General features: G+C 38.0%; 1 protein-coding gene across 5 annotated transcripts in view; it reads left to right on the top strand.

Annotated features, from left to right (window-relative positions):
* USP34 (ubiquitin specific peptidase 34) overlaps positions 1-12256 on the top strand; it is a 179950-nt gene that overhangs the window by 26304 nt on the left and 141390 nt on the right. For all 5 annotated transcript variants that reach the window (XM_084901048.1, XM_084901047.1, XM_084901045.1 and 2 more), the window contains exons 4-7: positions 6-56; positions 206-355; positions 3927-3994; positions 11188-11380. In XM_084901048.1, coding sequence (XP_084757174.1) covers positions 6-56; positions 206-355; positions 3927-3994; positions 11188-11380 — 462 coding nt within the window. The remainder of the gene's footprint in view (positions 1-5; positions 57-205; positions 356-3926; positions 3995-11187; positions 11381-12256) is intronic.

The raw sequence follows: 12256 nt of genomic DNA, 5'->3' as shown, positions 1-12256 counted from the left end.
ATCAGGATATATCAACCCAAGAAAGCAACATATTAGGGGCATTCTGTGATATGAATGTAAGTTTTTGCCTGTTTTTATTCTTGGTTTTATTTAAAATTTTGTGGTCGTGCCTTCCCCCCTCCCCAATTTAAGTCTTTTGAGTTTATTTTTATGTCTGATCAGTATTTTTACAGTATTGGTAATAACACTTTATTTTTCCCCTCAGGATGTAGAAGTACCATTGCATTTGCTTCGTTATGTATGTTTGTTTTGTGGGAAAAATGGCCTGTCTCTCATGAAGGATTGCTTTGAATATGGAACTCCTGAAACTTTGCCATTTCTTATAGCACATGCATTTATTACAGTTGTATCTAACGTAAGTATTCTTTGGAATTGGTTTTAATCTTGAGTACAATGTCTAGATTTTTTTTTTTTTTAATTTATTGATTTTTTACAGAGAGGAAGAGAGAGAGAGAGAGCTTGAAACGTCGATGAGAGAGAAACATCGACCAGCTGCCTCTTGCACACCCCCTACCGGGGATGTGCCCGCAACCAATGTACATGCCCTTGGCCGGAATTGAACCTGGGACCCTTCAGTCCGCAGACTGACGCTCTACCACTGAGCCAAACCGGTTTCCAATGTCTAGATTTTAATAACGAATTTTATGTCCAGAAAAGGCAGATTTTGAGTGATTTCCATGTATAATAACTTTTTTTTAATATATTTTAAAAAAAACTGAATACAGAAACCTTACAGTATTTTTTTTTTTTTTTTAATAAAGGGTCAAGATCTCTTATTGTATATACTACTTTCTTATACTAATAACCATAATTAAAAAAGAATTCATTAAAATCCAGAAAGCACTTCTGTGGTGAATATCACTGTTTCAGTTTCTTAGGGCATCCATGACAAAGGTACCACAAACTGTGGCATAAATAATAGACGTTTATTCTTTCATGATTCTGGAAACTAGAAGTCATAAATCAGGTGTCAGCAGTTCTTTTTTTTGGAGGTTCTTAAGAAGTGTCTGTTCTTGTCTCCCAGCATCTGGTAGTTGCTTGCAATCCTTGATGGTCCTTAATTTAATAGAGATGTATCACTCTAGTCTCATCCTCCATCTTTACATGGCTTTCTCCTCTGTGTGTCTGTATCTAAATTTTCCTCCTTTTGAAGGACACCAGTCATTGAACTAAGGTCCACCCTAATCTTGTGTGACCTCCACCTTACTTGATTATATCTTTAAAGGCTTCTTAAAATCTTTATTATAGTAAAATTAAATTAGTGAATTTAAGTTGAATAGGTAACGTTAGCCATTTACCTCTTATCTGAAATAATAAAAGGCTAATATGCAAATAGACTGAATGGCAGAACAACTGGCTGCTATAATGTGCACTGACCACCAAGGGGCAGATGGTCAGCATGGTCAATGTGCTCCCATAGCGGGAGTGCTGCTCAGCCAGAACCCTGGCTCATGGCTGGCAAGCACAGCTGACACTGCGGGAGACTCTCCAGACTCTGCAGCAGCACTAAGCCGTCAGTCAGACATCCCCATGGGCTCTTGGATTGTGAGAGGGCGCAGGCCATGCTGAGGGGATTGCCCCCCCCTCCAGTGCATGAATTTTGTGCACTGGGCCTCTAGTCTGAAATACAAGATAAGCAGCTATGCAAAAAAAAAAATGATTTTAACTTTTCTTGCCTGGGTTTGTTTTTTTTTAACTGGGAAATTATCAGCATAGAGACAAAACTGTTATTTTATCAAGTTAAGGTACAAATCTGATAATATTCTCAGCCTATGCATTTATTTTAATCTCAAAAACTTGCTACAGCCGTTCGTAACTAACATTGACAGTTTAGCAGATTTCTCAGTTTTGCACAGATATTACTTCACTACTATATGGATCCATTCTTAGTAATGGCTGCAGTCACAGGAGAAAAACAAATTTCTCTGGGTATGTTGTTTTCTTTTTGTTGGCATTTAGGTTTTTAGCAAAAGCAGCACAGGTTAGAGAAGTAGAATGTAGAGTCCTCATAGGTGTTTCCCACTGATATCCAGGGTGAGTTATGATTGGTTTTAACTTAACAGTATCCTACCTCAGCACTGGCCCTTTGATTGTGTTAGTCATCTCAGACATACTAAACTACCTTTTATTAATGAATCCACTAGAGCCATGGATTTATTTTACTAAGAAGTATAAATGAGGCTTAATAAAGAAATTGAGATGTAATCATAGATGCAAACTTGCAGGGTTTATATTAACACATCTAATAGACATAGTAACAGTTTCTGAACTCTGAGTCCTAAGACTATTTTTACAAAAATAATAAAAAGGACTATTAAACATCAGAACTTAAGCTAGGATACATTTTAACGTATCTCCACACTAGACAAGGTCAAGTTTTCATTTCTCCATTTTTTGTCAAAAGTAGCGGAATACTGCCTACTTTTCTGCTACTATAGGGGAGCAGGGAACAATTTTTCTATTTATTGAATTTTTAAACATGTACTTAGTAGAGCTACTAGATTTACCACCAAGAGGGGGAAAGAACAAGATTTCTGATGGAAGGTATAGTATTGTAGTTTTTTGTTTTTGTTTTCAACTTTGTTTGAAACTAGCCCACAGACTACAAGCACTGTGTGGCCAGCTTTACTATTTCCTCCTTTTTCGACCACCAAGATCTGTTCAGGTCCAAATGGGAAAGGGAATCAGAGGATCAGTTAGATGTTTTCAACGTCTTAACTTTACCTTATTCTAAAACATAGGGGCAGCAGCAAACTGGTATCCTCAGAATACTGTAAGTTAAAACCAGACGCTGCCAGGAAACATGGAGGCAACCTACAGAAAAAGTGTGAAAGCTCTAAACCAAAAAGTTGTTTCAGTACATCCACCTGCATGGACCCAGGTGGAAGGCTCCCAAGCCCAGGTCCTGAGATATAGGAAAGGCGAGTGGCAGCTGCAGGTATTATGCTGACCTGAACTATCAAAGTCTCTCCAGGTTGCTCTTGCATGCAGTTGGAGATATCTCGTGTGTGTTTTTTGTTTTGTTTTGTTTTTAATATCTTTTTATTGATTTCGGAGTGGGAGGAGGGAGAGATAGAAACATCAATGATGAGAGAAAATTATTGATTGGTTGCCTCCTGCATGCCCTCTACTGGGAATCTTTTCCATAATCCGGGCAAATGCCTTTGACTGGAATTGAACCTGGGACCCACAGACTGAAGGCTGATACTATCCACTGAGCAAATCTGCAAGAAAGTCACCCTCACTTTCCTATCCAATGGCCGACAGTCCAGTTTCTCCCCGTAGGAGTTTGAGTCCCCAGCAACTGGGTTTTCAGAGTAATCAGGAGCTTGTCTTCCTTCAGGTTGAAAAAAAGCAGCACTTCCAATTGCCCAATTTTGCGCTCCTCCATTCCTCAGCTTTTCAGCACTTATGCACGTCTCAATGCTCTTTTCTCTTTCCTTCTAGTTGCAGAACTTCCACTCAGCCAGCTTTCCCGTGGTTCTGGTTGATAGACATTTTGTATTTTAGTTGTAGTTTTGAAATTGTTGTGCAAGGCAGCAGTTTAGATGTTTACTATGCTGCCATTTTGCTTTCTTGAGATGGTTTATTAAAAAACTAATTTAGTTCTGAAGTATTTGGGCTGCTATTATATTACTTGGATAAGTGGTTGTCCTTTTTCAGCTAGAAGCTAATAATTTTTCAGATTGATTTTATGTTTGTGTATAAATCCAAACTCCTGTAACATATATAAAATCTATACAGGTTAAATTAATTACTTGGTAATGTGCATTATATTGTTCCTTAGTTATTCTTTTGAAAATAGATAAAATATATGTAGTTTAGATGCAAAAAAATTCTAAATAATCTTGTTTTTAATTAATGTGAAATATTCATATATTCATATGTTAATTATATATTAATGCCATCTTTATATTTCTTTATAGATTAGAATATGGCTACATATTCCCGCTGTCATGCAGCACATTATCCCTTTTAGGACCTATGTTATCAGGTACGTTGATAAAATATTTTCTTCTTGATTATCACTGTAGTAGATTTAAACAATTTATGACATAGTACAAAATCATATTGTTTTAAAGTCCTCTGTTTTTACATTCTTTAGAGAAAATTTTTATCAATTCAGTGTGTAGTATTTTTTATGCATATTTAATGTTGCTTTTAAAGCCATTTATGTCAAACTTTTTAAACATGGTATGTAAAAAGAATTAAAGAGATTACTAATGGTTACATGCGATTCCACTATATTCATTCAAAAAATATATGCTAAGCTTCTATGTTCTAAGCAGTGGGGATATAACAGAAGAAAATAATATTTTTTTTGGTGCACCTATGCACAAAATGAATAAATAAAAGACATAGTTCGTCAGACAATGTTTAGTATTAGAGAAAAATAGCAGGAATGGTGGATTGAGAGTTCTAGAGGGTGGGTCACAATTTTAGATATGGGAATAGAGAAAGTTTCATGGAGGAGAAAGTAACAGTTGGGTTTTGTAAGTCTCAGCTTAGGACGAAAATACATCAAGAGGATAAAGAAGAATTGTATTGATTTGTCTTAGAGTATGAACTGTTAAGAATTCTAAGATTGTGCCGAAACTGGTTTGGCTTAGCGGTAGAGCGTCGGTCTGTGGACCGAAAGGTCCCAGGTTCGATTCCGGTCAAGGGCATGTACGTTGGTTGCGGGCACATCCCCAGTAGGGGGTGTACAAGAGGCAGCTGGTCGATGTTTCTCTCTCATCGACATTTCTCTCTATCTCTCTCCCTTCCTCTCTGTAAAAAAATCAATAAAATATATTTAAAAAAAAATAAAAGAATTCTAAGATTGTATTACTTGATAATAATTATAAGTTCTTTTTACTTTTTTTCATTCATTTGCAAATAATTTGGTGTATAATAATTTTGCATTGCTGTTTGAGTTGTTAAAGAATGTGTCAGAAAAATAAACAGATAGTGATGAATGCTACGCTAGTAAGGTAACATGATAGAGAAGGAATATGAGGCCTTTCTTAAAATTGACATCTGAACAACATGAATCATCTAATCAGATGATCCTTAGGACATATTCCAGAAGGAATGTAAGGGCATAGGCTTAAAAGTTGGAAAGAATATAACGTGTGTGTGTGTGTGTGTGTGTGTATATATATATACATATATATATATATATATATATATATTTAAATATATATATATATTTTTAAATATATTTTATTGATTTTTTACAGAGAGGAAGGGAGAGAGATAGAGAGTTAGAAACATCGATGAGAGAGAGTCATCGATAAGCTGCTTCTTGCACACCCCCTACTGGGGATATGCCCGCAACCAAGGTACATGCCCTTGACCGGAATCGAACCCGGGACCCTTCAGTCCCCAAGCCGATGCTCTATCCATTGAGCCAAACCGGTTTCGGCATATTTTTAAATATATTTTATTGATATTTTACAGAGAGGAAGGGAGAGGGATAGAGAGCTAGAAACATCAATCAGCTTTCTCCTGCATACCCCCTACCAAGGATGTACCCACAACCAATGTACCTGCCCTTGACCGGAATCGAACCTGGGACCTTTCAGTCCACAGACGGATGTTCTATCCACTGAGCCAAACCGGTTTTGCCAAGAATATAACATATTAAAGAGACTAGAAGCAGACTGCTGTGGAGCACAGTGTATATGGGAGTAGAATTATGATTTGATGTTGAATAAGCAGGGACAGATTATTCAGGACTGTCAAGCCAATATTGGAATTTGGGTTTAATTTTAGCAATGGAAATCTATTGAAGAGTTTTAAGCAGATGAGTTAGAATGGTTTTTAAAAGATTATTTTAAACAAGACAGAGATATCCACTCTTAGCACTTTTATTCAACACAGTGCTCAAAGTCCTAGCCAGAGCAATCAGGCAAGAGAAAGAAATAAAAGGCATCGAAATTGGGAATGAAGAAGTAGAAGTGGCACTTTTTGCAGATGACGTGGTTCTTTGTTTGTTTTAAAATATATTTTATTGATTTTTTTTACAGAGAGGGAGAGAGAGAGAGAGTTACAAACATCGATTAGCTACCTCTTGCATACCCCCCTACAGGGGATGTGCCCGCAACCAAGGAACATGCCCTTGACCGGAATCGAACTTGGGACCCTTCAGTCTGCAAGCCGGTGCTCTATCCACTGAGCCAAACCTGTTTTGGCATGAAGTGATTCTTTTTATAGAAAACCCTAAAAGAACAAACAACCCATTAGAAACAATAAACAACATAATAAATTTGCAGAATACAAAATTAGTGTACAAAAATCCACTGCAGTCCTATTACTAATAATGAAATTTCAAAAAAAGAAATGGAAAAAACACATAATTCCGTTTGCATTTTCAACAAAAAGAATAAAATGCTCAGGAATAAACTTACAGATGTGAAAGACTTATATACTGACAACTACAAAACCTTATTACAAGCAATTGAGCTATAGCTGGTTTGGCTTAGTGGATAGAGCGTCAGCCTGTGGACTGAAGGGTCCTGGGTTTGATTGTAGTCAAGGGCACATGCCTGGGTTATAGAGTTAGATTCCCAGTAGGGGGTGTGCAGGAGGCAGCTGATCAGTGATTCTTTCCATCGATGTTTCTGTCTCTTGCCTTTCTCTTCGAATGCAAAAATATATTAAATTTTTTTTAATGAAAAAAATATTGAAAAAGATACTATGAATTGAAAGATATCCATTGCTCATGGATTGGAAGAATCAAAAATGGTTAAAATGTCTATAGTACCCAAAATAATATGCAGATTTAATGTAATCCACATCAAAATCCCAATGACATTTTAAATTTATTTTTATTATTTTATTATTGACACAGTTACAGATGTCCCCCATTTGCTCCCTCCACCAAACCCCTGCCCCAGTAACCTTTTTAAAGAAATAGAACAACAACAAAAAGAAATCAGATTTCTATGGAATCACAAGAGATTCCCAAATAGCAAGAGAAACCCTAGGAAAAAAAAAAAACTGAAGGTATCACCCTACCTGACTTCAAATTATATTACAGAGCTATAGTAATCAAAACAGCATGGCCTTGTCAGAAAAATAGATACACAAATCAGTATAACAAAATTGACAAGCCAGAAGTAAAATCACATACATATGGGCAGATAATTTTTGACAAAGTAGCCAGAAACATACAGTGGAGAAAAAGTCTTTTCAGTAAATGGTACTGGGAAAATTGGAAACCTACATGCAAAAGAATGAAAGTAGTCTAGAGTTTGTCCCTATATAAAATGTTAATTCAAAATGGATCAAAGACCAAAAATATAAGACCTGAAACAGTAAATCACATAGAAGAAAACATAGGTATTAAACATATGGATCTTTGTCTTAGAGAAAATTTTATGAATTTGACCCCAAAGCAAGGACATAAAGGCAAAAATAATTGAATGGACTATGTCAAACTAAAAAGCTGCACAGCAAAAGAAACCACCAACAAAACAAAAGGGCAACCAACCATAATGGAGGAGTTATTTGCAAAAAACAGCTGTATCGAGGGGTTAATATCCAAAGTATATAAAGAAATCATACAACTCACCACCAAACAAAGAATCCAATTAAAAAATGGGCAGAGGATCTGAACAGACAACTCTCCCAAGAAGACATACAAGTTGCCAATAGATACCTGAAAAGATGCTGAATTTCACTAGCTCTTAGGGAAATGCAAACCAAAACTACAATGAAATACCACCTCAAACCTGTTAGAATGGCTATTATCATTGAGACAAGTGTTGGAGAGAGTATGGAGAAAAAGGAACCCTGCTGGTGAGAATGTAAAACAGCCACTATGGAAAACAGTCTGAAGGTTAACTAAGAAAAATTCAGAATAGAGTTGCTGTATGACTTAGAATTCCCACTTCTGGATATCTACTCGAAAAATTTGATAACATTTATTTGGAAAGACGAATGCACAATCTGTGTTCATTGCAGCATTATTCATGGTGGCCAAAATATGGAGACAACCACACTGTCCTTCAATAGATGATTAGTTAAAGAAGATGTGATACATACCCTGGTTCATATTGCTCAATGGTTAAAGCATTGACCCTCAAACCAAAGGGTTTTGGGTTAGATTCCTGGTGAAGGGCATGTATCTGGGTTGCAGGTTATTCGGGGTGTGCGTGAGAGGCAACCAGTTGATGTCTCTCTCCCCACATCGATGTTTTTCTTTCTCTCTTTCTCCCTCCCTTTAATTTCATTGAAAAAGTAAATGGGAAAAATATTCTTAGATGAGGATTAACAACAACAACAACAACAAAAAACGCTTGAAGTTGTCCCAGAGGCTTCTTACACTTTTCAAATTTTTGGATTATTTTTTCTTTACAGGTTGGGTGTTTCTTTGCTTCTTCGCATTTCATATCTTTGACTTTATTCTTGCGATCCTCTAGTCTCATGTTGTATCTCTGTATATTCTTCTTCTTTTTTTTTTTTTAATATATTTTATTGATTTTTTTTTTTTGCCCCCCTCCCTCCCTCCCACACATCCCCTCCCTCCCCAGAGTTTTGTCTGTATATTATTCTTTATTTCTGTCAGTGTATGCTTAATTTCTAGTTGATCCCTTTTCATTTCCTCCAGGGTCTCACTAAATTTATAGGAGGTTTCTAGAAAATTCTTGAGAAACCTTATAACCATGAGTTTGAACTCTATATCCAGTAGTTTGCTTTCCTCCATTTCTTTCCTTTGTGACCTTTTACTTTGTCTCCACATTTTGGCTGCTTCCCTGTGTTGATAGAGTTGCTTTGTGTGCTAGGTGTCCTATAGGGCCCAGTGGCTCAGCCTCCCCAATTACCTGAGGTGGATACTATTGGTGCACCCCTTTGTGGGCTGTGCACACAGTCTTGTTGTAGTTAAGCCTCGGTTGTTATAACTGGAAGGAATTGACCTTCAGTCCAGTTGGCTGTGAGGATCAGTTGTGTCTGTGATGGGGGAACTTCTGTGCTGGAGACAGCCTTATAGGGCAAGACTTGCTTCAATGGGGATTTGGCACTCACTGAGTCTGTCCCCTGAGTGTGTCCCTTATGGATCTGAGGAGTTGTAACCTGGGTGGGCCCACTTTGATCACTGGGTACACTGGCTCTTGGATCTCTAAGGAGGTGCAAATTTAGCTCTGACTGAGGCCACCCAGCAGGAGCTATGGAGAGATCTGCAAATTTCTCTTCTTTGTTTGGGTTTGGAGGTGCCCAGATGAGGCCTGGCTGTGAAGCAATGCAAGCTGCTGTGGTGCTTTGGAAGTTCTGGGGCTCTCTGTCCCAGTTACAGTTTGTTAGATAATTTTAGTTGCAAAGGACCAGCCATTCATATGCAAAACCTCTGTGTACAGCTAGGTTGGGGTTATAAATTGGGTGGGCCGGTGTCTCAGGATCACCAGGGTGGAGCAAATATCAATGGTTGACCTTCAGCCCTGCCCTAAGAGGTCTCAGTGTCCCTCTGTAATCCTCTGAGAGAAAGCCGCCCTTGAGTTCTGCCTGATGCCAGACAGTCCAGTTTCCCCTATATGAGTCTGGGTCCCCAGAGTCTCGCCCAGAACTGGAGTTCAGAGCAGTACGGGGCTTGTGTCTCCCTCCCGATTGAAAAAGACAACAGAGTCCTCAGTTGGCAACCCTTTCTGTGTGTGCTCAACTCTGTACCTCCACACTTCTGCACCTCCACTGAGTCTCAGGGTGCTTTTCTCTTTCCTTCTAGTTGTACAGTTCCCACTCAGCCAGCCTTCCTGTGGTTTTGGATGAAGTCCATTTTGTCTTTTAGTTGTAGTTTTGAAGTGGTTGTGCAAGGCAGCAAGTTTAAGTGTTTACCTATGTCTCCATCTTGGTTTCTCCTCTACATTACTCCTCTTGATGGGAAGAGTGGAACAATAACTTTGTAAAGATTTTTATATAAAGTGATAAGAGGAATATGTGCCTTTTTGCAATCTATTACAAGGCCAGAGGATCCCTAATGTGGAAAGGTTAGATGAGAAGAGAAACCAATCAAATAGAATAGTTAAGGCCTGAGAGGAAAATCAGTGGCTTGTGATTTTTGGAAGGCAAAAAAGAATGAAGTTTATAATGTTCACATTTAAAAGAATTTTGGCTGTGTAGGGTAGTAGATACACTGTTTATATGATAACAACTGAAATTTAATAAAACAAGATGTTTACATTGTAGGTATTAGATAATAATAAAACTTTGGCCGGGACCGGTTTGGCTCAGTGGATAGAGCGTCGGCCTGCGGACTGAAAGGTCCCGGGTTCGATTCCGGTCAAGGGCATGTACCTTGGTTGCGGGCACATCCCCAGTTGGGGGTGTGCAAGAGGCAGCTGGTCGATGTTTCTCTCTCATCGATGTTTCTAACTCTCTGTCCCTCTCAATTCCTCTCTGTGTAAAATCAATAAAATATATTTTTTAAAACTTTAGTGGAGGTGCAGAATCCTGTGTTAAATGACTTTGCTCTTTGCAGTTAATGATTTAAGTTGGCCTTTCAGTAAAGGACACATTACCACAAGTCATAATCTTTGAACCATCACTTCGAAATAGTTTAAATAGTTTAAAATGTTAATCCCAGGATGCCAGGTTCTACTGTACTAAACATTTTGCATTTTGAAGGTTATGGAACAAAGAAGTATTATTGAATCATTAAATGGTCTTTAGAAATATTTTGCAAGTTTTTTATTGTGGGGGGCTGTTTCTCTGTTTTCCTTGACCTGCACGGAAAACAACAGGTTCCTGAGTGGAGGAGCTGGGAATTAAGAAATTAAAGAAAAAAAGGGACCAAGACACAGAAATAGATTCAAACTGGGACCCAGGTGGGGACTGCCACTCTGATGGAGAGACAGTCAACCACCCACCACAGACAACACTGTGCATCCAAAAGAATAAAGGGAGGTTTCCCTGAGAAGCTTAGAATCAAAGGAGTTTTGGGTGTACCCACGTCCTATTCATTCCCTCATTCCTGGGATTTAGCATATCAAGACCTGGGTAAGTGAAGGTCCTATTCGTTCCTCATTCCAGGCACGTGGATAAAGATAGGAAATGGGTACTGATAACTGTCTCCCACATTTTGGGGAAACATGTTCCCAGGGCGTGGCTCTGCTTACGCCTTGAGTTCAGCTGATGATAATTAAAGGTCATCCATGTGCATTCCCAGAGAGCCCTCTACATTGTATATGCTTTATTTCTGAAACATTTCAGGTATTTATGCAAGCTCTCTGATCAGGAGTTAAGACAGAGTGCGGCTCGCAACATGGCTGACTTAATGTGGAGCACAGTAAAAGAACCATTGGATACAACGTTATGCTTTGATAAAGAAAGCCTAGATCTTGCATTTAAGTACTTTATGTCACCTACTTTGACAATGAGGTTGGCTGGACTAAGTCAGATAACGGTAAGTTATAGTTGTTTGATTTTGGTTTGATTTTTAATTTATACCAAGTTTTTATGGAACACTTACCTTATGCCAGGCATTGTGCTAAGTATTTTACATGCATTACATTGTATGGTCCTTACAAACAATTTTTGTATTTTTTCTATTTTATTTTTATATTTAATCTTTGTTAATCTCTTGAGAAAAAATTTTTTTCATAGCTTTTTTGAGAGTGGAGGGGAGGAAGGAAGAGGAGGAGAGAAAGAGAGAGAAAAACATCAATATGAGAGAGACATATTACTGGTTGCCTCTTGCATGTGTCCCAACCAGGGCCTTTATCAAACCTGTAACCCAAGAAGTGCTCTTGATGTGTTTAACCCAAGATCCTTCAGTGCTCTGGCCAACACTTAGGCCACTTAACTACATTGGCCAGGGCTGTATTTTCCTTATTTTAAATATGAAGAGACTGAGGCTTAGATTTAGGACTTATACCTTAGGTCTTTTTTATTTCAGGGTCCAACTCCTCTCTTTTTTTTTAAACTCTTCATTTAGAAACCAATGTTTTCAGAGAAAAAGAATTAGAGATTATGACTTAGGTATTTAATTCATTATCCAGTGAGAAGCCACAAATTAATGGACCATAGGCCACATTTGACTAACAAAAACATTTTGTTTGTACAGTGGCAAATACTATTGTGAATGGGTCGATATCTGTATTATTGGCCTCTCTCGGGGTGGGGTTGAGTGGGATGGGGAGGGGATTGGTGTAGGGAGGAAGAACTGTTATCCTTGAGTCTGTATTGCATTAACAATTTGCTAGAGCTAAGTAATTAGCTGCACTCTTTAGAATGGATATGCATTCTATGGTTTACCAAGGCCTCCCTTAACCTTACTTTT

The sequence above is a fragment of the Pipistrellus hanaki genome, assembly GCF_964339955.1.
Source record: "Pipistrellus hanaki genome assembly, chromosome: 12".
NCBI classification, from domain to species: domain Eukaryota; kingdom Metazoa; phylum Chordata; class Mammalia; order Chiroptera; family Vespertilionidae; genus Pipistrellus; species Pipistrellus hanaki.
The sequence above is the reverse complement of the archived record's forward strand: the minus strand, read 5'-3'. Positions and strand labels throughout refer to the sequence as shown.